The 26,653-nt window shown below is 46.8% G+C and overlaps 1 protein-coding gene across 1 annotated transcript in view; it reads left to right on the top strand.

The window, feature by feature from the left end:
• Window positions 1–26,653, top strand: part of LOC144123019 (uncharacterized) — an 89,000-nt gene that overhangs the window by 43,689 nt on the left and 18,658 nt on the right. Inside the window, exons 3-5 of the mRNA XM_077655945.1 lie at window positions 9,549–9,623; window positions 14,154–14,231; window positions 14,947–15,003. Of these exons, the coding sequence (XP_077512071.1) occupies window positions 9,549–9,623; window positions 14,154–14,231; window positions 14,947–15,003 (210 nt within the window). The remainder of the gene's footprint in view (window positions 1–9,548; window positions 9,624–14,153; window positions 14,232–14,946; window positions 15,004–26,653) is intronic.

Below are 26,653 nucleotides of genomic sequence, written 5' to 3'. Positions count from 1 at the left end.
GAGGTATTTTGTCGCTCACATTGTTTTCGGCCCTGTGGAGCGGAATCGATTACTACAGAAGTAGGGGTAGCTTCCGAAGCCAAAGAAGACAAGAGCGGAGTGGTGGACGCCTGCAGAAAATTGGTCATCTGAGCAGCTATGACCTGCGAAATGCACGTGGACACGGTTTCTATAATGCGGTCCATTGCATTTGCCACAGCTTTCTCAACTGCCGCTGGAATAGCCTGGGACCAACTAGAATCCATTATGGGTGGACATTTGGCGGCCATACTAGAGTAGGCTGAGGCTGTCTCCTTGACTGCGGCAAAAGCCTCTCTCCGCGTGCATCTGCGCTTGTCTATGAGCTCGAGCACCTGAACTTCTTGTGCTCGTGCAGGACAGTCAGGCGAATCAGCAGGGTGAGCACCGCTACACAAACAACATTTCTCTTGCTGTTCAGGACATTCCTCTCTGCAATGACGTTCCCCACAGGCACAGCAGCGTAAGGCCGATTTGCAGGCTTTGCCGCTGTGGCCAAATCGCCAGCAGTTTTGACACTGAAGGGGCCGAGAGTTAAAGGCACATACTCGAAAAACCAATGGCCACACCTTAATCTCTGACGGGCAAAATATTCCTGCAAATGTGGCAATGACGGACTCCGTAGGAATTTTTCCTCCGTCAACCATCCTGCTGCATCGATGGACAGGAATCACTCCCGCAGGCGAGAGGTTCTCAAGCGTTTCCGCAGGGCTCAGTCGAGAGTCGACCCCTCGGACCACGCCCTTGGAACATGCTAGATGAGGCGGAATGAATGCGCTCACCGGGTGGTTGGCGAATGACGTACACTTCAGCAGGTCTTCAATACAGGCTTTATCCGGCGACCTGCACAAAATACCACCCCTGCCGAACTGCTGGACGTCGGTAATGTGCATGAAATGCTGCGATGTGGACCTAAGAGGCGCCTGCACGGCCTCCGGGTTGTTCAGTCGGATAGCGCCTCCATCGGAAGGCACTAATGCGACTAGAATGCTTGAAACACCGCTGCGGAAAAAGAGGTCAATTGGGAGCTGGTCTTGAGGAAGAGATGCCGACCAAGGGTAAAACCCCTGGCCAGGAGAAGAAGTAGACATTAAGCTCTCGTCCCGCACCCAATCACCCCAGAACAGGAGCAAACAGGCACAGACAAAAAGGAGAAATTTAGCAAGCTAGAGCAATACCGCCAGGTACTTGGCCACTGCCCCGCAGCCTGGGTAGCTGAGCCACGTCAACAGAACAGCCGCTGAACAGAACAGAACAGAACAGAACAGAACAAGTGATTCTGCTTGCGTTAGGAAGGAAGGAAGGAAGGCCTCAGACGTTGCTGGCACATACCCACTACGGGGGAGTGGCCAAGACACAGGCGGTTACTTACTGGATACAGGAAAGTTTTGACGGGAAAAGGAGTGGTAATAGTATGTAGTCTAAGAGATTGGAAAAGGGAAGGAAAGGGGTCCAGTTAACTTGGAGATCAAAGACGGGACAATTGCTTATAGTGCATAATAGTACACAATGCCTGTAATGTTGCAATGTCGTACTGATTGAGGGCGGGAAAAAGAAATTAGAATGGGAGTCGCTGCGTTTCTTGAAGAAAATTTTGCACAGCAGAGCGCACACTCCTGTCGCTTCGTCCAAGTAAAGAAGCGCCAATGGAAAGAACAACCGCGGAAGACACAGGCAAGCCCCGTTGATGAAATGGAATCTGCAAAATACTCTTCCTCAAATGAGAAAAGCGGCGGCAGAACAGCAGGAAGTGATCTATTGTCTCAGGTTCGGCACAAAAAGGGCGCAGTGGGGAAGCTGCCAGGCCAGATCTGTGAAGGTAGAAATTTAGAAGGGGAACCCGGCAACGCAAGCGCGTGAAAGAGACCTCTAGTCTGCGTGAGCGCCAGTCTTTGCTACTCCAAGGATGCAGAAGATGCTGATATTCGGGAGATGATGTAAGAGCCGAGGCAGCAAATTCCTGAAATATTGTGTAGCTGCGAAACCTCACCGCAGCTGTATATGCACATGATGGCAGGACAGCAACAATTGGGCCGCTGAGAGAGGCTCTTGCTAAGGAATCTGCAACCTCATTTAAGTGAAAGCCCATGTGACCGGGTACCCAAAGCAACCTTACCGAATTTAGATGGAGCGGAATCAGGAACTTAAAGAGGCGTAACGGCCGAGAGTCAGTGGGTGAGGATAAGGAAGAGCAAATGGACAGAGAGTCTGTCATAACCACGACCTGGGAAACTGTAGATTCTAATTTTCGTAAGGCTAAGATTACTGCTAATAATTCAGCCAGAAAAATTGGAGTGAAGTCAGGAAGACGGAGAGAAAAAGACCAATCCAGTGAAGGCGAAAAGATTCCCACACCTGCCTTTTCGCGATCCTGCGAGGCATCAGTAGCAATAAGAACATGAGAGGGAAAGGACCTTAGGTGGTCCTGCAATAGACCCTGAAGAAGTGGGAAGGGCTGCAGCTTTGCATTCGATGGAAAAATATCATCGAATTCAATCTGGACAGATGAGGAGTTGTTAAATATTTGGCGGACATCTGTGAAATGAATATTTATGCGATCAAGGAGGGACTGCACGTAACATATCTGCGGGGTATGAAATCGAGACCAGGCAGCACTAAAAAAGGCGGAAGGTTGACTAAGAAATATTATACTGGAAGCGTGAAGAGGTGAGTCGCACAATTTTAAAAATGTTTGAACTGTTAAAAGGCGAAACCTAGCTGATAACGAAGGCATTCGCGCCTCAAGGTGCAGAACAGCATTGGCGACATATTTTGGAAGCCCCAGACAAAGGCGCAACGCCTCACGCTCCAAAAGCACAAGAGGGCGAAGTTTATAGGCAGGAGCTCCTGAGAATAAAACACACCCGAACTCCAAAATTGGGCGGATGTACATTTTATAAATCATCAGAAGCGTATGCCTTCTCATGCCTGACCTAGCACTACAAAGCCTGCGCAGAATGCCAATGGCCCGAACTCCTTTTGCAGAAACTTGCTCAATGTGGGGCCGCCAGGAGAGAGTAGGGTCGTATATTACACCGAGATACTTCACCGTCTGAACTTGACGTATTATGTTATTTCTATAGACCAGGCAGATATTTACTGGAACAGAAACTGGAAATACTAACAATGCGCATTTCTTCACATTAAGGGACAGATGAATTATTCCTAGCCAGTTGTCAAGAACATTGAGGTAATTTTGTAGGGTTTGATAGAGAGTGTGAATGTCAGTTGCTGATGCAAAAAATGCAATATCGTCGGCGTACACATAAGTTTTCACATTTTGAATGCATGGAATTGAGCTTAGAAAAATGTTAAAAAGAACAAGTGAGAGAACTGATCCTTGCGGAACAGCTCTTGTCTGTGGAAATCTCCTTGAGGAAACACCATTTTGGGAGCAGTAAAATTCTCTATTTTCCAAAAAAACAGATATCCAGGCTACAAAATAGCTTGGGAAGTTGAGTTTCTGTAAACTTAGTAATAGAGTCGAGTGCTCCACGCTGTCGTATGCTTTACTGACATCCAAGGTGACAAGCGCAGCAAACTTTTTTCTATTGCGAGCTAATTTAATACGACTCTCAAGGTCAGTATGAGCACACCAAATTGAACAACCCGGCCTGAAACCAATTTGGCATGGATTCAATACAGCATTTTCTGAAATAAATGACATGACACGGCTGAGGAGGACCCTTTCCACCAATTTCACAAGGTTCGATGTTAACGAAATAGGGCTTATATTGTCTAAAGTTAAGCCCTCCCCTTGCTTTTTAAGCAATGGAACTATTTCAGCAAGACGCCACTCATGCGGTATCCAAGGACCTTTAATAGAATGGTTAATTAGAGCCAACAGGTCTGCAGGAGATTCATTGAACAATATTTTGATCATAGATGAAGTGACCCTATCGGGGCCAGGAGCCGCTGGGGATAAGCGCAGAACAATTTGCGACAGCTCAGGCATAGAGACCTCAGTGAAGTCACTTGAGGTGCATGTGAATATAGTAGGAGAAGGTAAAGCAAATGTAAAGCGAAGCTCTAGGTCACACGCAATATCCTCTAAGGCCTTTGCGATGTCAGCAGGGGACTGAACAAAGGATTCAATGTTGGCAGCCGCAGGAATCACCGTGTTGCGCCTCAGGAAATTAAATAAAGCTCGTTTATTTCCTGATTGGGAAAGGAAATCGTAATGATTTGTATTATACTCCTCTTTTGCACGGGCGACAGTGCGCCTAAATGTTGCTGCAACATACTTATAATCCAGCCAATTTTTTGGGCATTGATTGATGAGAAGTTTCTTCCAAGCTGCTTTTCGTCGTCTATATGCACGCGTGCACTCAGCATTCCACCAATTGTTCGCGATTGCACCCTTTGTGCTCTTAAGCAAAAATTCAGACTTTTGTCTTGCATTGTCCAGTACCGAGCATAGATGTGCAGCCTTGCTTTCGGCACTTCTCTGAGCGCGAGTGTCTGAAGTGATTTGGAGGGCTGATTTTAGCGTGTCTTTAAAGCAATCGTAATTTATTAACGTGCGCTGATGTCGCTCAGGAAGAGTTAATTTACACGCAAACTTGAAACTAATCGGTAGATGATCACTGTTTGTTGCACAGCCAACAGGCGCCCCAGACATAACAGAGACTCCTCGGGGAGGAAAAAGTTAAATCCAAGGCAGAGCGGCATTGACTGCGGACAAACGTAGGCAATCCGGAATTGTTGCAGATCAAGTTATTGCCAGAAGCCCAATCAAATAGTCTAGAACCAAAGCTATCTGTTTTAAACCCCCAAGTCACATGGTGCGAATTGAAGTCGCCAAGTAAAAGAACCTGAGATCGGCTACTAGACATGAGTGAGTCAAGGGGCCGAGTGTCACGCACACCAGAAGGGAAATATGCATTAGCTACCGTAAAGGGCTGTTGACCTGGGACACTAAGGTCAACCGCAAGAATTTCACATTCATTGTCCGCATATTGAAAAGAAATGCATGCCCTGTGGCAAAACTTTGTAGATATGAGCACTAACAACCCTCCCCCTCGTGATGACCGGTCAAGCCGGAACGGATGGTAATCCTTGAGATGATAATTGAAATTTGAAGTTAGCCATGTTTCCTGTCAAGCAACTAAATCCGGTAGAAGCAGAGTGCATAGACAATTTAAATCTGTTGAAGCTGAGAATATAGATCGACAATTCCACTGGAGTGCACTTAAGAACCCTATCTTGGCGGAAGTGCCGCAGCCGCGACTGCCTTTTCTAGAATCCTGCTCTTAGCGTTTTGACTTGCGTTACTTTTCTTTGTCTTTGACTGGGGGCAAGATGGACCCGCAATATTCAGAGGAGACCCACTTCGTTTCTGGGCGCGGAGATCAGACTCCATATCCATACAATCCATAGAGGATGCGTCCATAACGCTATGCGAAGGAGAGGCCTGACAGGTCTTTTGTTGCTCACATTGTTTTTGGCCCTGTGGAGCGGAATCGATAATTACAGAAGGAGGGGTAGCTTCCGAAGCCAAAGAAGACAAGAGCGGAGCGGTGGAAGCCTGCAGAAGATTGGTCATCTGAGCAGCTATGACCTGCGAAATGCACGTGGACACGGTTTCCATAATGCGATCCATTGCATTTGCCACAGCTTTCTCAACTGCCGCTGTAATAGCCTGGGACCAACTAGAATCCATTATGGGTGGACATTTGGCGGCCACACTAGAGTAGGCTGAGGTTCTCTCCTTGACTGCGGCAAAAGCCTCTCTCCGCGTGCATCTGCGCTTGTCTATGAGCTCGAGCACCTGAACTTCTTGTGCTCGTGCAGGACAGTCAGGCGAATCAGCAGAGTGAGCACCGCTACACAAACAACATTTCTCTTGCTGTTCAGGACATTCCTCTCTGCAATGACGTTCCCCACAGGCACAGCAGCGTAAGGCCGATTTGCAGGCTTTGCCGCTGTGGCCAAATCGCCAGCAGTTTTGACACTGAAGGGGCCGAGAGTTAAAGGCACATACTCGAAAAACCAATGGCCACACCTTAATCTCTGACGGGCAAAATATTCCTGCAAATGTGGCAATGACGGACTCCGTTGGAATTTTTTCTCCGTCAACCATTCTGCTGCATCGATGGACAGCAATCACTCCCGCAGGCGAGAGGTTCTCAAGCGTTTCCGCAGGGCTTAATCGAGAGTCGACCCCTCGGACCAAGCCCTTGGAACATGCTAGATGAGGTGGAATGAATGCGCTCACCGGGTGGTTGGCGAATGCAGTACACTTCAGCAGGTCTTCAATACAGGCTTTATCCGGCGACCTGCACAAAATGCCACCCCTGCCGAACTGCCGGACGTCGGTAATGTGCATGAAATGCTGCGATGTTGACCTAAGAGCCGCCTGCACGGCCTCCGGGTTGTTCAGTCGGATAGCGCCTCCATCGGAAGGCACTAATGCGACTGGAATGCTTGAAACACCGCTGCGGAAAAAGAGATCGATTGGGAGCTGGTCTTTAGGAAGAGATGCCGACCAAGGGGAAAACCCCTGGCCAGGAGAAGAAGTAGACATTAAGCTTTCGTCCCGCACCCAATCACCCAAGAACAGGAGCAAACAGGCACAGACAAAAAGGAGAAATTTAGCAAGCTAGAGCAACACCGCCAGGTACTTAGCCACTGCCCCGCAGCCTTGGTAGCTGAGCCGAAGAGGTGGACAGCGAGCTTCTTTGGCCGCTGCAGTGGCTGAGTGGTTATGGCGCTCGGCGGCTGGCCCGAAACACGCGGGTTCGATCCCGGCCGCGGCGGTCGAATTTCGATGGAGGCGAAATTCTAGAGGCCCGTGTGCTGTGTGATGTCAGTGCACGTTAAAGAACCCCAGGGGGTCGAGAATTTCGGAGCCCTTCACTACGGTGTCCCTCATAGCCTGAGTCGCTTTGTGATGTTAAACCCCCATAAACCATAAACCAAACCAAACGTCGTCTTCTTCACAGATCTCTCCTTCATAATTTTTTTAGACTCCTTATTATATGTGACAGTCTCTTCGCTAGTTTTGTTCAGGAAATAACCTAACAAGCACTCTAAGCGTCGTATTGGTCACACATATGTCCACTCAGCTGATTTTGCGCATATCTATGCAGCCTTGTCGAGGTCGTAAAGGCGATAAAATGGCGAGTCCTTCACCCACAAAAATGACCTGCTTCTTTGCCTTGTCTGCTTCGCGAACTGTTTTAGTCAAGCATAGAGCGACGCTTGTAGGCCATAGCTAGGGCGTCGTAAAAAATAGCTGTTCATCCATTGAAGTGCCCCGCCGCGGTGGCTCAGTGGTTAGGGCGCTCGACTACTGATCCGGAGTTCCCGGGTTCGAACCCGACCGCGGCGGCTGCGTTTTTATGGGGGAAAAACGCTAAGGCGCCCGTGTGCTGTGCGATGTCAGTGCACGTTAAAGATCCCCAGGTGGTCGAAATTATGCCGGAGCCCTCCACTACGGCACCTATTCTTCCTTTCTTCTTTCACTCCCTCCTTTATCTCTTCCCTTACGGCGCGGTTCAGGTGTCCAAAGATATATGAGACAGATACTGCGCCATTTCCTTTCCCCAAAAAAAACAATTATTATTCATCCACTGAAGCCAGCTGGTGGTCCCAGGTTCCCAATATTAGAATCAGCACCTGAAGCGTGAGGCTGCCATTCGCTTAAGGAGTGGATTGAAGACGAAAGAAATATATTCGGACTGTCGCTGTTTAGTCATTACCATTCTTATTTCATGTTAACATTTTTTTTCTGTCTGATTGATAGTTGATACTATGAGGCTGTGGCTTAAATAATTGCAAGCGTTTCGAGCCCAATATGAATGTCGTCTTTCATGTCAGCCTCTGTGTAGTTTTTAACGCAATAGTTCCTGCTGTCTCTCATACCATCGCAGATTTGGAAAGATTCGTCAATTTTCTCAATTTTGAAGGCAGGAGACCTACATGAGCTTTTGTGCAGTAATGCTTATGCTCGTCGGGAGAACCTTCAAGTGCCCAACCTAGCTACATTCACTGCCAGTTCAATCACGATCCTCGTGATTATATTATAGTGCATTTTGTAATGTGGTTTTTGAGGCAACCTAAAGAAATATTCAAACCTAGAAACACCGGATTCGCACGCCATACATCGGTCAAGAAAACTTCTCTGCATATTTAAGAAAAATAAGTTTAAGTTTAGTTATTGGATTCACGAAATTAAACTGGCGGAGCGGTCAGTTGTAGCACTTAACGCATTTATTTATTTGTTTACTTTATTTGGAAATGCTGTTGGCTCTGGGCCCGTTTCAGTGGCGGCACGTGACAGTTAAGTAAACTATTTACTTGCATTTATACAAAAACACAAAGTTCATCTTCATCTACACGGTCACATTTCTTGCAACGTAATGTTATATTTTAGAAAAGCATTGTTAATAAATATTCACTTTGAGATCAGTTAATTCACATAGAAAAAAAAGGAAAAACATTTCTACATTTCTGGTCTTCACCTCAGGCGAGATGCAATGACGAAGCGGTTAGGCGTATATATTGCATTGTTATAACATCTTCTTTCTCCATTAATTTATGTGATATATGTGATGGTTTTGAGATTAAAGTGGAAATAGGTTTTTCAAACGTTGTTAACGTACTGAACAGTTAGAGAGATGCTGGTAAACCTTTCCATTCTGCTAGCGCCCTCGGAAAGTAAGAATTAGTGTATATAATAATGCGAGGATTCGGGTTAGGTAACAGTATTCATTGCTTGCTCTCAGATGAGTAAGTTGTTTGGGGACCAAGTGACGGGAACTATCGATATTGAAGGAATTTCTTGAGCTAAAATAAAAATTTTAATCTGGTTATTCGGCGACGTTCGGCTAAAGGTGGCACATTAAGACAACGCAGCATCTGAGTTACAGAGTCGATAGGCGTATATCTGGATATTATAAATCGAGCTGCTCTTCCTTGCACAGCTTCAAGTTTTTTTTAAGCCACTTTCTAAGGCATCCCATATAATGCGATATTCTAGCGTTCTAATTTTGCTTGGACACAAGTTAAATAGGCAGTTAATTTTGCAGATTCAGAGGTCTGTTTTATTCTTCTAAGTTTTTCGAATCTTCGACGCCTCTTTTCAGGGGTTGAACAAATTTATAGTATTTTTCAGGCTCAAATTCCTGAAATGAGGATAAAGTGTTCCTATTGATCTTCAAATTTCAGCCTTGGCGCCATTTTGAACGGCTGCAAGAGCATCATTAAGTGCTTTTTGATGGTCGGAATTGTTTACACCAAAGCAGAGCATACAGTAGTCGGCGAAAGCTCTCACTGTAACACCCTTATTAATGCCAGAAGGAATGACGTTAGTATAGATTAAAATCTGTATTAATTTATAATATATAAACATTATAAATTTAATGTATATGTATACTCTAAATCTGTATTACATTAGCATAAAATTACACTTAATGTGGTCGATAAGAAGGAAAGTAAAAATGAACCTTCGTGAACACTGCGATGTTCTATATTGGCCCGCATGCGCCCTAAAGCAGTTTTGATTGATCTCTGAAACAATTGTGCAGGGAATATTCAAGATGTGCGTGGTATTCCGCTTCTGTTTCCACAAGTACTTCCCAGGGAAATCTTCGAGTGCCAGTGTAAGTTATCAAGGTCATGAGAATCGCCTAAAGGACAACGCTGACGTACATCTTTTTCCATTAATTTATGTGATATATGTGATGGTTTCGAGATTGAAGCTTGTTTTAGCGACTAACACAAGAGATGTTTGGTCCTGGTGTACCTGCTTAATTACGCTTATGCTTATAATGCTTTAGTTATCTTGTTTATGTCCGAGCAGGTTTTAACTACCATGATGCTCGTGTTAAGCCACTGCCCCTAACATGCAAGTTTTTATATGCGCTGAACACACTTACATGCGCCGAAATGGAGCGAGCATGATTTTCATGCCTTGTTTTTTTTTTATCCAGTTCTGCACCTTTTTTTCGGGTATGCTTGCTTTTGCAAGAGTAACTGTACGTTCGTGACGCATATTTATTGGTAATATTCTTTTGGTTTTCATCCGTTGCATGCAATTTTTATGCGGTAATTGGGTGTATTACACGCCCTCATATATAATGCCTCTCAGGTTTTCGTAACAATTGAAGAGAAAACACAGTAGTCATTCTTTCTTCCCCTTGGCGGTGCTGTCGCGAACGTTTCAGCACGCAAGCTACTGATGCCCGCTGTCTTGCTCAGGCAGCCTGCCCTTCTCCACAGATTTTACTCCCTTGCTGCTCTTTGTTTATTTAAGTAGGGTGTATTGTTTATTGGCTTCATATGTTGGCAATGCCCATGTATTTCCATTTTAACTGAAGTGTGACCCTCCGGAGTCTCTATGTGGGAATCACAAGGGCGCTAATTAACTACTGCTCGCTTGCTTCCGTTACAGTCGGCTAGCAGAGACTGACTGGTTCCCATGCTCTTGCTTAACAATGTTTTACTTGGGGCATTTCTGCAACCGCTGATGATGCAACATCTGTCAGAGACGGTTTGAATGGCTGTGGCGGGAGAGGCTGAATGAAGTAGGTCTGCACAGCAATTCGCAGTTGCCAGCAGTTTGAATGCTGGGAACGAGACTTGAGGGTAATATAATAAGATCAGATGAAGTGTTCTCGTCTTGAATAAAGGTCATGCTGCGAAGGTAGATGCTGACTGAAAATAACGCTGTCGTCTTCAGGCTTTCACAATTAACGCGTGTTTTGTGACAACCTTTCCTTGTTAACAGTAGCCTTTGTACAGGCGCCCACAGACTTAACACGAATGACGGAAAACGTGGCACGGACTACTGCCAGTGCCGCGAAGCGATATTAATAGGGGCGCGATAATGCTGTCGGTATGTGTACGGCGGCTCAGGATAGCTGGAGCGCAGCTAGCTTTCAATGCTTTTTTTGCCTGTGCCCAATCGCCGCGCAGACAGTGCGCTCGTTACGTGGGCGTGTCTCCGCGTTTTTCTCTCCGATGCGGCCTCTCACGCTGGGCAGCGCGCTGCAGTTTTCTTAACGCAGGACCCTGAAATTGCGCGGCGATGCCTTAGCTCGTGCGCCCTGCGAGTTTTGTCCGAAGGCTGTAGACCTAACAAAATAAATGCTTGAGCAGTGTTGTGCCCTTCCAAGCTTCAGGCAGCGCACCGCACTAGTCGTAACATTCATTTTGTTAGATCGGCACCCTTCGGGGCAAAGTCGGAAGGCGCACGAGCTGATCCAGAAAGGAAAACAGTAGCGCCGAAAAACACAGACACAGTAGAAGAACGACGTAGGACGAGCGCTAACTTCATCTGACTTTATTCCTTGAAAAGCGAGCAAATATACAGAAAAATCTAGGCATGCCCAGACAGAAATCTCACGTGCGATCGACAAAACCGTTCAAGATATACAATCTCAGCTTTAACAAGGTTCACAGATGTATCGCTGACACACTCTTTTCCTCTTTTTCTGATGTGGTACGCCTCTAAAACCTCTCGTGCCTTACTATCACCGCTCCTGCCGAGAATCTTTATCTCATGAAGTCGTGGTTCACACTTTTTACATTGTTTGCAATTTTCCCCCGCCGAATGTTTAGCCGCTCGGTGACACACCTTGCACTCTGCGCAGTGCTTGGGTATTTGCGCTCCTCCTACTTCCTTGAGCGAGCGCACATGCTCTGCTGCACGGTCATTGATACACCGGGCCGCTTGGCCCACACAGGCCTTCCCGCAGGTCAGTGGTATCTCATAGACCACACCGGTGCAGCACTTCACAAAGTGTTTTCTATGTTTTTTGCTGCAACCGTTCCTCTTTCCATCGCTGGCTACGCGTGCGCTGAGCTGAGCAAGCTTCCATGGAGCCGAAAAGACGACTGGCACGCCATGCCTATTTGCTACCTTTTTTACGTTGTGGGCGACCCTGTGCACATACGGAACAACTTCAGGTCTCGCAGCTTGCTTCTTTCGCTGCGATGGCCGCTTAAACATGGCGCCCTTGACTTTTTGTAGGAGGCCTTCTGCAACGCCTGTGATTACCGAGCTTGGGAACCCGGCCGCCACCAATCGAGCCACTTGCTTATCAGAGCTCCCTTGCATATTATGCTGACACGACTTCACGAGAGCACGAGCTGAGACAGCTTAGCGCGACATTTCGGGTTTCCGCAATAAGAAAACTGCAACGTGTTGCCCGGCCGTGCCAGACAGCATCCGCGTGAAAGAAGCGGAAAAATACCGTCGCAACGAGTGCGCTGTCTACGCGACGGTCAGCCACTGGCGAAAAAGCAGTCAAAGCGAGCTGCGCACCAGCCATGGTCAGCCGCCGCAAACATACCGGGAGCATTATCTCCCATGAGATGCCTATCGGTTCGCGGCGCTGGCGGCAGTCCAAGCCACGCTTTCCGTAATCCGTGTTGATTCTGTGGGTGACTCTACTCTCCAAAGGTAGTGGTTTCTGGGCTCATTGAGAGACGAAGGATCATTTTATGAGTGCTGCCTAGTTTATTATTATTATTATTTGACCGTACTGTATAGCTGGTTTTCTAGGCTCATACAGGAGTGATTGCATAGTTTCGTCCAAGCAGAGAGTGCTTCGTGACGCGACCTAAGGTGCGCAGTCACAATAGCAATTGACAATAAGTAAGGGCATTAATATATTTCTACAAACAACCAATAAAAGGTTTAGTGAATACTTCAAGGGCTTCACTGACTGTGCAAGCTCTCAGTTTTTTACTGAACAAATCAACTGTACCCACATTGATGCAATCACGTAGCAATCTATTCCACTCTTCGAGGGTCGAAGGGAAAAACGAATATTTCAATGTTTACAGCGGGATGCGAACGGTCTGATATATTTTTCGTGATTAATCCTGCGCGAGTGATGATAAGGTGGTTTCAGATATGTGGATTATTTATGTTAATGCGATTGTGATACAGAACGAAAAGAAATTTCAAAGCAGAAACACGGCGATGATTAGACAGCGATGGGATGCCAGCTCGGATGTCACGCTGTCATGCCGCGAGTATTTCGAGTAGATGAAACGAAGGGCCATGCGCTGTATTTATTTTAGCTTATCAACGAGATATGCCGGTAGGGGATTCCAAACGGGACATGCATATTCCAGGATTGGTTGTACGAGGGATTTGTATGCTATAAACTTAACGTTAGATGGTGCTGTCAGAAGTTTTCTACTCAGAAACTGTAACTGTCTATAGGCCTTGGTGCACGTATTGGTGATATGTACATCCCATTTATCTTACTCGTAAATGTTACGCGCAGATATTTGACTTTATGTGCCTTGCTGATGTTCATTCCGTTGTTATTGTGCGTGAAACAAAGTGCCTTCCTTTTACGAGTTATACTCATACATGTTGCCTTCGCAATATTTATGTCCATTCCCCATCCGTCACATGCTTGAGCGATGTTAGCTAATGATGTATTAAGTCTTAACTGATCATCATGGGAACGTACAGGAGTGTATATGACATCATTGGCGAACAATCTCATGCTTTCTCCGTGAGCTACGCGAGTGTAAATGTCATTTACGTATTTTAGAAAAAGAGTAGGACCCAGAAAAAATCCCTGTGGTACCCGCGAAAAAACTTCCAAACGGTCAGAATATAATTTGTTAACGCTACCGTATTGGGTACGGTTAGTCAAGTACGTCGCTATCAAAGATACTCTAGGGGCTTGGATGGCCACTATAGTAATTATGCTATAAACAAAATGTTGGTTACATTTTATTGCTTAGTGGCTTCGTCTAGATGAGATGTAATGCCCCCTTGAGGGCCTTTGAGGTAAGAATAAATAAAATAAAAAACAGCACGTGCGTCGCCTATCCAAACAATGGCTCTCCTAAATACACGCCTCAATATAGGCGTTCGGACGTGACTGACGGTCCTTGACCTGGAAGCCACAGCTGGCTGCAGGAGCTCGAAAGCCGAATGCACTAAGCGCCATGAACGAGTCCTGGCTGGCTTGTGCCCGCTACTCTTGCCAGCGCTATATTGAGGCTTAAGATATTGTAGGCACAGACCGAATATTGTAGAGCGCTGGTGGCTTCGCCCGCGCTGTGCGAATTCTAGATCTGGGTTCCATTTGAGTACAAGCTATGTTTGTGACATAGAGTCAATGTTTCGACATTGTGACGTGCTGCATTTCTCTTTGCAGGAGATCGACACGTACCGTGATGCTGCATACGACTGCATTGCCAAAATGGCATCCCTCCTCACAGTCGACCTCAATCCTGTAGGCCATTTGTTCTAAAAAATTTGAAACGTTCCGAGGATTTCTCTTGCATCTGAAACTAAAACACGCCCACTAAACTTCATGATCTCTAAAGAAATTTTGTGAGATATAAATCTGATTGTTTATTTTCGAATGAAAGAGGAAGAGGAGGCAAAAAAGCCTGATGACGTCTGATTTCAGATCTAGAAGAAAGTACGCAAGTGCTCTGGGATATGTTCACAGCGAAACTTCCGACTAATCATACAAGCATAGGACTGTGCGGCACTAAGCTTCATGCTAATGAGTAATTATTCCTCATTGAAACCTAGTCTACTTTGAGAATGTTTCTATAGATAGGCAACTTACACTGCCAATTCGCTGAAAATTCCTGCATAATTTTCATATATCCGTAGGGTATACATCAAGCAGCCCAAGTAAACCGCCATAACATCCTTTTGTTGTAGTTCCCACACTATTTTTTCGTAAAGTAGTTTTGAGCACCACAACACATAATAGAGAGCTTTTCTCACCTAGAGACACACATTGAGCAGCAATATAGTTCAGGAAATAACATTTTGCATCCCCATATAGCTTAGTGACTCATCTCTCATGTGAAAAAGTGTGTTTGTAATTCCTGATTCGTAGCGGTGAAAGTTTTGTTCGGCTTGCTTTATTATGCTTATCTGGTATTTGTTTTGGGGCTGGTACAAGCTTTTGTATTTTTTGTGTATTTCAGGAATGGATAGAAAAGAGGAACATGGAAAATCCTAAGGGGCTGTACTACGAAGGAGCTGTAAGTTGAGGTTGAAAGAAGTACTGAATGAAATATTGAGTGAATTTCAAGCATATTTATTTCAAATGGCAGTTTGCTGCACAGCGTACTTAAGCAGCCAGACCGAATTCATCGTGCGTGCACTGTGAGAAGGACTGAATAATTAGTGCACCAGATTAAGTGTGCAGCGTTTTCGCTTTCAGGAGGCGGTTTAAACACTTTATTTATTTTTGCCATAACTTCAGTTCTTTGGCAGGGTTACCGCAAGTGTGAAGCATTTAAGTTTGCTGCTTGAGAACAGATACGAAGTATTTAGATCCATTGGATGTTACGCTGGTGCTGTGCTAGCATTCATCTCTATGCGAGTCACGCGACAATCGTGACACTATGGTTCTTGTATATAATTGGCTGAAATAAGCTTAGGGGTCTCTTTGGCTCTGAGCTTGCGCACGGACGCCGTTTCTCGTCGATGAGTCTCTGACAGGGTCAGCACTCCATTACGACGCTCAAGCTGATAACGGCCGGGCGCCGCTACGGCATGGTGTCAGAAGTTTGAAGCCGTCACCTGTGAGAGAAGCGAAACTTCGGAAGATGCACGTAGCGGAAATATTCACAGTGCCGGACATTCAAGAGCCTCCACTGCTGAACTTGGAGAACACATTTCAGTGGCAGGTATCGATTCTGCATTTCGATGACGTAAAGGGACACTCTGCTATAGCATTCAACAAATGATGTCGACAGGAAACCTAGGCAACCAACGAGGGGCTCACGCCTCAAGGTTTTGGGCAAATTTGAGGTAGAAATCATTTGGAAAAGTGAACGTTCACGCTAAGTATGTTCTGAAGTCAGCCCGCTGCGACATGTCCTTTCAGTTTGCCTGCTCTGGAGGCACTAACAGCCGTGAAGCTTGTCGACACTGTCATGCATAAGAGTTCTACTTGTAACGCACCGGACCGCGAGGTTTGCGGTAATCTCGATGCCATGTCAGGAGAGTACCGGATAAGACTACACTCAAACGCAGTTCTGTGTGTTATAACCACACTACGCAGAGTCACAGTTGCCCCCACGGAAGGCGTTTGGCTTGAACTTAAAAACTGTTGCAAATGGGCATTATTCCTAAGGTTGACGGGCCTACAGATTGATGTGCCGGCATGGTACCGGTGGTAAAGGCGAATTGGAATGTCAGGATCTTTGTAGAGCTTGCACAACTGATTAAGTGCGTTCCCCTAGAAAGGTTCAAACCCCCACAGTGGATCAAGCCCAGATTCTGTAGCAGCTGCAGAAGTTTTTATAAACTGGAGATAAATTCTGGTTTCGATCAAGCACATCTAAACAATGGTTGGGAGGAACTTACTAGCTTCATAACTCCCTGATCCGAGAAACGTTGTTTCCATTCCGTGTAATTGAAGGGCTCTCCAGTTTTGTGTCGTCTTCACCGAAGTTCTCCCCGAAACGAACCTCTTCTGCCACTTGTAAACTCGCGCCCGCGATAATGTCTCTTTGCCGTAAGCGTCACAAAATTTCTCATACGTGTGTATGGCTGTCTTGCCAAGCTTCACAAAGAATTATATGTTTACACGCTGTTCGAGGGGGACTTCCATCTCTCCACATTCGCTCACAGTAGAATGCGCTGACAACCAGTGACAACGTATTTATTTACATATAGTGCCATATAGAGGCTGCCACAGCAATTAACATAAATAGCTCAGGTTAGCCCGAAAAGATGGGGCTACTCATATGCACCAACATTTGGTTTTGGGAATCATTTCTAAAAAAGAAAAAAATCAGTCTCGAAACTTTAAGAACAAAGGTTGTATATACCGCGAAAGAAATGAAGCCACCAAGCAATGTAGCAGAACTGAGCAGAATTCTGGGCATATGGCCATCATTACACATCAAAACTCTTCCTTTATCGCCCCATGGCGCACGACTCCGCCCACACTCCCCTCTGACTCATGCTAGGGAACCACCCCATTCCCCTAGTTTCCATGTTTTGCATCGTGGCCCTCGTCTTTCACTCCCATGGCGCGCACGGGGACACCATAAAAGCTCTCCAGACGCGAACACAGCAAGCCACTCGTCTCGTACGGAACGTAGAGAACTGGCGCGCTGGTCTGTGAGAGCGGAACACTCTCCGCCTCACCCAAGCCAACACCACGAGCCGCATGGCGTACTGGCGTACTCATTCCCCTACCTCCCCCTAAAGAAGAAGAAGCGGGACCCGATCAACGCGCTCCTCAGGAGATGCACGAAGGTAAAGGTTGCACGAAGAAGACGGTCGTCGCTTGTTGTCTGCTCTGCTGGGATCGATCGGCTAAGTTTTGTGTGGCTGGTTGTGGCCTTTTCTGTCCGCATCTTTGCGCGGTAAGGCAGTAAGCCCGGGCTATGTCGACCCAGTCTCCCGGCCAGGGGAGCTCCCTCTGGTCGGCTTATCTGTCCCCTGATCTCCTGCCGTTGGAAGCTTTTTTGCGCAGTGGTGTCGGCAGTATCCCTGTCGCGCTGGTGCCTAAGGATGGTGGTGTAATCAAGATGAACAACCCTGGTGCTGTTCGGGCTGCTCTCCAGTTGGTGACTTCTCATTATGGGTCGATCTCAGAGGTACGCCAGTTTGGACGCGGCGGGATTCCGTGCAGATCGCCAGACCTCGCCTGTGTAAGAGATTTGCTAAACTCCTCATCCTTTGCCTCCCATCGGGTAAGTTCCTTCATCCCTTCACATCTGGCGTGCACGAAAGGTATTGTACGAGGCGTAGACTCTTCCCTGTCTCCGGCAGAGACCCTTGAGCTTCTGTCGACTGCAGGTGTTGTTGCTGTGCACCGCTGTAGCCGGGATGTAAACTTGCGGACGCCCACTGAATCTGTGATTGCTACCTTTGCCGGCACTTCCTGCCCATCTGAAATCAACGCATGGCCTCTAATTTTTCGGGAAGACCCGTTATCATCTCGACCTCTGCAGTGTAACAACTGCTGGCGCTATGGACATAGCGCCGGCGGTTGCGAATCCAACTTGAGGTGTTGCAACTGTGGGGATGGTTATTCAACGAGCACCTGCACTGAGAAGAATGAGAAGTGTTGCCTTTGCGGTGGTGCCCACTCCGCAAACTACTCAAATTGCCCCTCTCGAGCTCAGGAAATCCAAATTCTGCAGATAATTGACAGAAAACGCTGCTCACGCCGTGACGCAATTTCAGAGGTCAAAGAACGTGCCCACGGTTATGCCGGTGTGACTGCTCGGCAAGGTGTCATGTTAGACTCAATGCTGTCCCAGGCAATTGCGGCTGCTGTGGAGGCTTACGTTTCTAAAATGGTAGAAAAGATTGTCGCAAATGTGTCGGAGTGCCTTACAAACGTTCTAGCGACTCAGCTTACACATGCCGTGCAGGCCAGTTTGGCAGCTCTTTCGACAGCAATTCCCTCTCCTCTTATCCAGTCTACAATTCCAGTAGCATCACAGCCCCAGGAACAAACTTCTGCCCCTTCCGCTGTACCTATCTCGGGTACTTCGAGGGTTGTTGGTATAATCTATGATTCCGAGATGGTGGAGGCTGATGCACGGCTTCTTAAGCGCAGCGGGTCCCCCATGTCTCATTCGTTGCCTTCTCTGCGCACCCAGCCAAAATCAAAGAAGCAGCAGTTTGGCACCAAACCCAAGGAAACCATTTTGGAGCAGGCAGTTGCTGCTGCTAGGCTTTCGCAACCATAGCGTCGTTGCGAGTTCTGCAGTGGAACTTTTGCTCCTTTCTGTCAGCTTCCACTGATTTACACTGCATTTCTACCCAGCTTAATCCGGATGTCATAATTCTGCAAGAAACGTGGCATTCAACCGACAAACATTTTCATATAAAAAATTACCGTTCATTTCGACAAGAGGAGGGGGTTTACTAACTTTAGTCTCTTCAAAATTTTGCCACAGGGCTATGGTATCTTTTCAGCAAATATCTCCTGACTTTGAGATTTTGGCACTAGACTTTGTACTTCCTGGGTGCTCTCCATTTTAAATAGCAAATTGTTATTTCCCCAATGGTGTCTAGGATGTGAGACTTCTGCACTTGTTACTTGCTAACTGTAAAAACCCAGTTCTCGTGGCTGGGGACTTCAATTCTCAGCATGTGTCGTGGGGTTTTAGGACTAATACATGCGGCAAGCGCCTTTGGGAGTGGGTTTCTGATCACAACCTGTTGTGCTTAATTTCAGGATCGGCCACTTATCTTCGCTCACACACTCAATCTGTTTTAGATATCACGTTCATTAGTCATGGAATTGGCATAACGAACTGGTCGACTGTTGATAGCGACACCTCAAATGACCATATACCTATTCATTTTGATATCACATGTCGTGTAACTCCGGCGTCTTCCCAGTTGCGGTCACATGTAAATTATGACAGATTTCAGACGGCGTTGCGCTCTGCCCTTGCTTCAGTATCTAACATTTCCGAGGCCCACCAGTCAGCAAGCACGTCTGGCTATAGAGGAAAGCCGTAAAAAGTCGGAGTTCCTGGTGAGGCCAACCAAAGGGAATTCTTCTAACTGGTGGAATGCGGACTGTACAAGAGATTACAGGCGGATGAAGGCAGCATGGAAAAAGCTTCTTCATAACCAATGCCCGAATAACTGGAGTGATTGTGTATTTATTTCAGCCACCTTTTAACGCAGTTTCTCGAGCGAAGGAAAAATATGACTCAGAACACTTCGATTATAATTCAAAGGCGGGCAACCGACGTGCACTATTCGGTTTTCTACGGTCTAGGAAACAGCCCATGTCCTCTCATAATTTTCAGACATTAGTTATGTCACTTGATGAAGCTATCCAGGCGGTTGAAGTAATTGCCACCGGCCTGCAAAAGCGGTTCTCGTCTTTACTACCTTTGCGCCCAATGTTGTTTGCACCAGTTGTGCCAAATGATAATGCCTCACAAGTAAATATATCAGAGCTTTCACAAGTTGTCCAGAGATTGCCAGCTGCTGCTCCTGGTCCTGATGGTGTTACTACAAAGATGCTCAAGATTCTCTTTGAAGAGTCTCCCAGCTCCTTATTGAACCTAATAAACTACTCTCTCAAACACGCTTGGATACCTTCTGAGTGGAAGCTGTCCAAGGTGATTCCTTTACTTAAAAATCAGGGTGAAGGCTATGAATTGGATAATATTAGGGCAATTTCTTTAACATTCAACGTGTTCGATATGGAATGTACACGGTGTTCGATATGGAATGTACATGCTGATCTTGAGAGCAGAATTCTCCTTGCTCGTCGTCAACGCCTGGTCGCGGCTTTGGTTACGTTAGACGTCGCCAAATCTTACGACAGTGTAGAACACTCCATCCTGATACCTATGCTACAGTCTCTTCAATTTCGAGATTATATAGTTGCATGGATATCTGCATTTCTTTATAACAGGGAATTCTTTTGTGTCCATAATGGTGTTCATTCAGAGAGGTACAGACAAACGCAAGGTGTCCCGCAAGGAGCTGTTCTTTCTCCTGTGCTCTTTAATATTCTGTTGAGCTCAATTCCTCTCCACCGCATGTAAGCACTTACGTCTATGCGGACGACATTGCGTTTTTTGCTGCTGCGCCAGATATACATTTCTTGTATGGTCTGTTGCAGTCATATTTAAATACACTTGAGCACTGGTTGAGCGCATTACACCTGAAGTTAAATGTTGGCAAGTGCGCCACCCTTGTTTTTCCTCTATACAGTCCTGCAGTGGTCTCTCTCACTTTCTAGTTAAAAATAATACCGCAGGTTCAATCCCTACAATACGTAGGGGTCATTTATGACAACAAACTCACCTGGCGACCTCACATTGACCATGTCGCGGCGAAAGGGGCTCGTGCCGTGGGCATGGTACGGAGATTATATCATCACCAGTACGGCATGCGCAGAGATGCGCTATTAATGATCTACATAATGTATGTCAGGCCAATTTTAGAATTTGGATCAGTATTCTTTTCAGGCTCGGCTACATATAAACTTCGTCCTCTTATACTTTGAGAAAGGGAAACTCTTTGCATGTGCCTCGGCCTTCCAAAATTTGTGGCTACCAATGTGCTGTACCTTGAACCCCGCATTCCGCCTCTCTTGTCAAGACTTCAATTTTTAACTGTGCAAACTTACCTCACGATCTATGATTCCCATTTCCACCATTCCCAAAGCATTTTCTGTTGTCAGCCGACCTCCTTTCTTGGTGTCCCCAAGACTCGTTTCAATTCTCCTAAGGTAGTGTTTGTGCATAGATTACTTCAACCTTTAGATGTAAACATTTATGATATCCTTCCTGCGCTTCGCAATGGGCCTGCTATCCACATTGTTTTCGACGACATATTCCCAAAAAATGCAAAACTTTTGCCACCGAGTATTCTAAATGGTCTACTAGAAGATCATCTGAGGACCCTACCTACAGATATAGCAATAGCCACTGACGCATCGCCATGCAATGATAAAGCAGGTGTGGGAATATTTTGCTCGCATTTAGATTGGTCCTTTTCAGTGCGCCTTCCAGATTTCACCCCTATTTTTCAAGCAGAGTTTCTAGCAGTTGTACTTGCTCTACGTGAGCTAGACCCCTCTATTACAGCAGTTGCAGTAATTACTGATTCTTTATCTTTGTATTCGTCTCTCGCTGCACATGTTGACGGTCCCATTTTAACAACTTTCTTATCCCTACTTCCTCCGCATTTGAGCCTTGTTCATTTAGTATGGGTTCCTTGTCACAGCAGTTTGACAGTAAATGAGATTGCTGACAATCTCGCAAAGGCTTCCCTCAGCGGCCCCGTGTTGCCAATCATCCCGGCTACAGCCTATATTACAGCATCTAGATTTCGGCGGCGTGCGTTTTTAAGCACGTAAGACACAACACTTTTAACATCGGCGGATTATGAGCACCTTAAATATTATTGGAACAGGAAAATTTATTGCTCTCGGCAGTTTGAAGTATCACGGACGAGGCTGCGCTGCCGCATCCCCCCTCTAAATTTCTATTTACACAAGTCGGATTTGGCGCTCTCTCCCCTTTGTGCATTTTGCCGTGAGCCCGAATCTATAGAACATTTTTGGCTGTATTGTCGCCTATTCAACTCTTTGAGAAAAATTTTTCTGGGGGAGCCCTTGCAGCATCTTGGCCTTAGTTTGAGCAGCCCGCTCTTGCTATCATTTGGCGCCACCACATTTGGGTTCAACCACACTTCTGTTTGTACCGTTGTTCTAAATTTCCTGATAGAATCTCACCGACTGCCTTGCTGAGTGTTCCAAACTTTTCTTTTCTATCAATTATTACATTTTGACTTAATCGTTATTATTTAATCCCTCTGTTTATTATTATTCTTATAATTTTGAAATAAAAACTTTCGTTCCTTTTCTGTTCATGAGGAAGAATTCACCGTTGTTGCGCTCCCACGTGCTTTTTCTTTTTATTAACTGAGTTCAGCTGCATAGCCACCCGATTCTTGGCCGATCCCCCAGTGTGGGTATGCGCCATCTTTTGATAGGCTAACAACAAAAACAGATGTACGAAGGTCACCCTCCATCTACACCCCAGCATCTCTAATGCTCAGCTCCTTAACCTAAGTATCCACAACACATTTGCGGAGCTGGCGAAAGACACCCTGACAGCACAACTGAATCGCCTGTTGGTTACCTCGGCAGGCCGCACTCTACTCTCTCATATTGGCATCGCCTCAATCATCCATCCTACCGACGGGCTCCCCCTACGTCGAGACCTACGATCCACTCTCATCATCCTTTCCATTCCTAAGAACATGCACTCCGAGCACGACGGGGAACTCAAAGCAGCCAGCGCCAAAGCCCTGCAAAAGCTGTACGGCGACAGTTCCGAGGTAGCCTACGCGCACGTGGCAGGGCACTCGTTGGGCTCCCGCACGGTCCTCGCCGTCGCTAACAATCAGGCCCAGTTTCTCGGATCAGGCTCCATCACCGAAGACTCATCCGAAATTGCAGAGGAAGCGGTCATTGCGATCGCTCTCATCTCCACCTCGGCAAACAAATTTCTCTCCGATTCAATATCCGAACTATCCAATTTCACCAAAGACCTGGCATCCCTCACCGCGGCTCGGCGTCTATGCTTCTGACAACCCACCCGCCCGTTAACCTTTATCTGGACCCCTGCACACGCAGGCCTCCCGGGTAACGCGTAGGCCTACTCCCTCGTCTGAGGTCTCACTTTCTGGGGCGGAGGTGGACACCCTCCGCCATCCCAGGAGCGTCTGCTCATATTCAGAGATATCCTGCCCCACTACCGAGATACCCGGCGCTTTTACGCACTGCCGGATCACTCCCTAACCCTAACCCGGGCCTCCCACTGGCGCCGACTCCAGACCCGTACTGCTGCCTACCCTATTCTCTTTCGTGCCGCTACCCCGATCTGTTCCTCTCCTGTTGTAAGCTCTGCGGGAAGCCAGGAGACTTTCTTCACGTCGTACTCACATGCCCCACCTTCCCACACCCTCCACCGTCAACCACAGTGGAGTCATACTGGGAGACTCCTGGCCAGATCCGCTGCTGCTGACCAGCGCCTGATAATTACCGACACTCTGAAGCGGATAGCCCCCCAAGGGCTGTCCTTTGCCTTGTAAGGTCAGCCCCCTAAGGATTGCCTCGTGCCATGTGAGGGGGGACGGGGTCTGCCCCTCTCTGCACTGCTTGGCAATACATTTTTCACCACCACTACCATTTGGGGTGCTTTCTGCCGCACCTAGCTCACACGACGGCTCCTTTACGTGAACGTTGTGGTAAAGACAAGGTCTGGTTCTGGGGCCCAGCTCAAAACGCTGCATCCGAAATTGCGAAATCTATCTGCACCTCGAAATGCGTCGCTTGGTATGACCCTCGCCGTAGCACGACTCTTCTTGACAGGCGCTTGGTCTTTCGACCTGGGCGCAGTCCTTTCTCAATCTGAACGTAACGGTGAGCGACTTCTGATAGTGCTTGCCTCGCTTTCGCTGACGAAAACCGAGAAGCGCTATACTAAAATAGAAAAGGACACATTAGTCTTGACTTGGGCTGCCGAAAGATTCGAAGAATACCTCAGAGGGCTTGACGTAATGTTTGAAACAGACCATAAGTCTCTTTTTTCGTTATTAGGAAAAAATGCCCCTTGTTATTAAGCCGCCAAGAATGAAATGGCTAAAGTGCGTCTCATGCGCTATCGTTTTGATGTAATCAGTGTTCCGGGAAAATGCATAGTCACTGCTAACGCACATTCGCGAGTGCCATTCACTGGAGACGAGCGAGTAAACGGAGAGCTGACTGTGTCAAAAGCTTCTTCCGGCGCAAGATAATGCATCGAAGGAAACCGGATGTAATTTTTTGATCTCTATTTACAATTCTGGCATACTGTAGGCCCCATTTTCTCGAACGTGTGTAGAATATGCTTCACACAGCATGTCTTTCCTGAATCATTTAAATGAGGCCGCATTGTCCTTAGTCTTAAAAAGATTCCTTTGTCGAAATATCCAGCAGATTGGCGCCCTATCACCCTACTGAACTCAGATTACACAGTATTAACAAAATTACTCGTTCGCCGTCCACGGGCTTTCCACCCGTCCATCATATCTTGCCACCAGGTTTGCTGCATCCCTTCCAATATATCCCAGGGTATACTATACGGCGGCGCGCACAGGGTCTTCTTGTTTCCTTCGATCAAGAGAAGGCGTTCGACTTTTTAGAGCTTGAGTACATTTAAGGTACACTGGATGCTTTCGTTGCCCACTCTCTTCATGCTTTTCATTAAAGAGATGTACAGGGATATTTCAAGCTCTCTGTTTCTCGATGGCCGGGAAAGTACCACATTTGATGTGGGCCGCGGCGTCCGTCAAGGTTGTCCGCTCTAGCCTCTTTTGTTTGTCTGAGCATTAGAGCCTTTCCTATTGGCAGTCAATCGCCACTCCCTTATTAGAGGTCTGGCTTTGCCCACAGTGAGGCAGTACGAGTCACTGCTTATGAAGATGACATCACACTCTACTCAGCTGATGAACGCAGGCTGCCTGAAGCTTTAACTTTTTTGTGAGTACGCCTCCTCGCCTGGGGCTGCTCTTAATTGTTCAAAGTGTCGGTATTTTTTTGTGGGGTCTCCCACACACGTATTATATGCGAGATACCTTTGCAGTGGTGTGTGCAAATGCGCATTTTAGGCGTGACCCACGAATGTGCTGGAATATGGGTTGGTGTGTGGTCTTCGTTCGTAGAAGGCATTACAGCTAGTGTGCAAAGTGCACAGAGATTTGACTGCATCTGCTTAAGAGGCGCTACCTGTTTCAGTCCTTCATGCTGGATGCCTTCTGGTACCTTTGCCACATTGTTAAACCACCCCTCCTTGTCATAAGGCGGGCGCAGACTACAGTTTTTTATTTTTTTTATGGGCAGGCGGAACCGAGCTTGTGGCTCGTGCTGCTTTCGGACTACCACAGTAGAGAGGAGATTTTGTCTTCCCAAATGTGTTCATCGTGTCTTCGCTGTTAGCTTTGAAGGGTATTTTGCGTATCCTGCAGGAGGATGTGTCTCCAACGCGAACCCTGACGCGCTACTTTTTGGTGACGTCAATGGTCTTTTTCAGGCATGTAAGAACAATAGCACCTGGTGTCAACATCGCAGCAGACCGTGTGATGGACATTATGGGCTCGCTATTGTTGCTTCTTGTGTCAGCGGCTCGGCGCTCGCCGATGCGCCGCGTTCAGTGGACGAACTTAGCGTCGACACCTCTCGCAGACCATCTACGCGACTTTGTTTGGAAACTAGGTTGGTAGTACTGCCTACTAGAACGGCACTACTACCTACTACTACTACTACTACTACTACTACTACTACTACTACTACTACTACTACTACTACTACTACTACTACTGCCTACTACTGCCTACAAGATCGGCTAGAGCGGTGGGGTGTGTTACGCTCCAGCACCTGTCCGAATAGCCCACTCCCGCAATCTAACTTCATCGCCATATTCACCAGCGTGGTAGCGCGTCTTTTGGCGCGCAGCTCACGAGGGATTCCTGGGCAGAGAATTTCGTGCTTCGTCTTCCTTTGCTCGCCTGCTAACTGTTGCGGGTCTTTTTAGTTTATGGCGCAGTCGATGCGCCGCGGTCGCTGGTGGCTTCCGACGCCGCGCTGTGTGGCCAATACTTGGCCGTCTCTGAAGGGAGCTGATGAGTTTCTGATCGGAAGAGCTCTTTTTCTTGGGAGAGGAAGAGTTTCTCCTGCAGTGGACATGCCCATTCATTTCTGTTAGCAACAATCGTCTTGTTCTTGTTTTTAGGCCGAACTGGCGCTAATAATTTTTTTTTTCTGTGTTAGATTATTCCTGTTTCACTCTTCTGTCAATAGGTATGCTATCCTGTTTTACATCGCCCACGAGCAATTACTGTTACTCAAAGATGCTTATAGTACCTTTAATTGGCTCGCCTTACATGCTTAGCGTCTGGTCAACTTGTGAATGTTAATGTATCCGGTAACCTTGGCATGTGTACATATCTAAATAAATTTTTTTCTAATCATCTTTTTGTAACGACGCGGAAGGAGCGTGCCTTATAGGTCAATGGAAGAGGTTGCTTTTGAAACGAAGCAGTCTTCTAGTGCCTCGGTCCCCCAGAATAGAAGTGTGAGAAAAGATGCACCACGGGCATCAAGCCATCTTGCGCAGCAGGTGAAGGGTGTGAAAC

This window comes from Amblyomma americanum, chromosome 3 (assembly GCF_052857255.1).
Source record: "Amblyomma americanum isolate KBUSLIRL-KWMA chromosome 3, ASM5285725v1, whole genome shotgun sequence".
Classification (NCBI taxonomy): domain Eukaryota; kingdom Metazoa; phylum Arthropoda; class Arachnida; order Ixodida; family Ixodidae; genus Amblyomma; species Amblyomma americanum.
The sequence above is the reverse complement of the archived record's forward strand: the minus strand, read 5'-3'. Positions and strand labels throughout refer to the sequence as shown.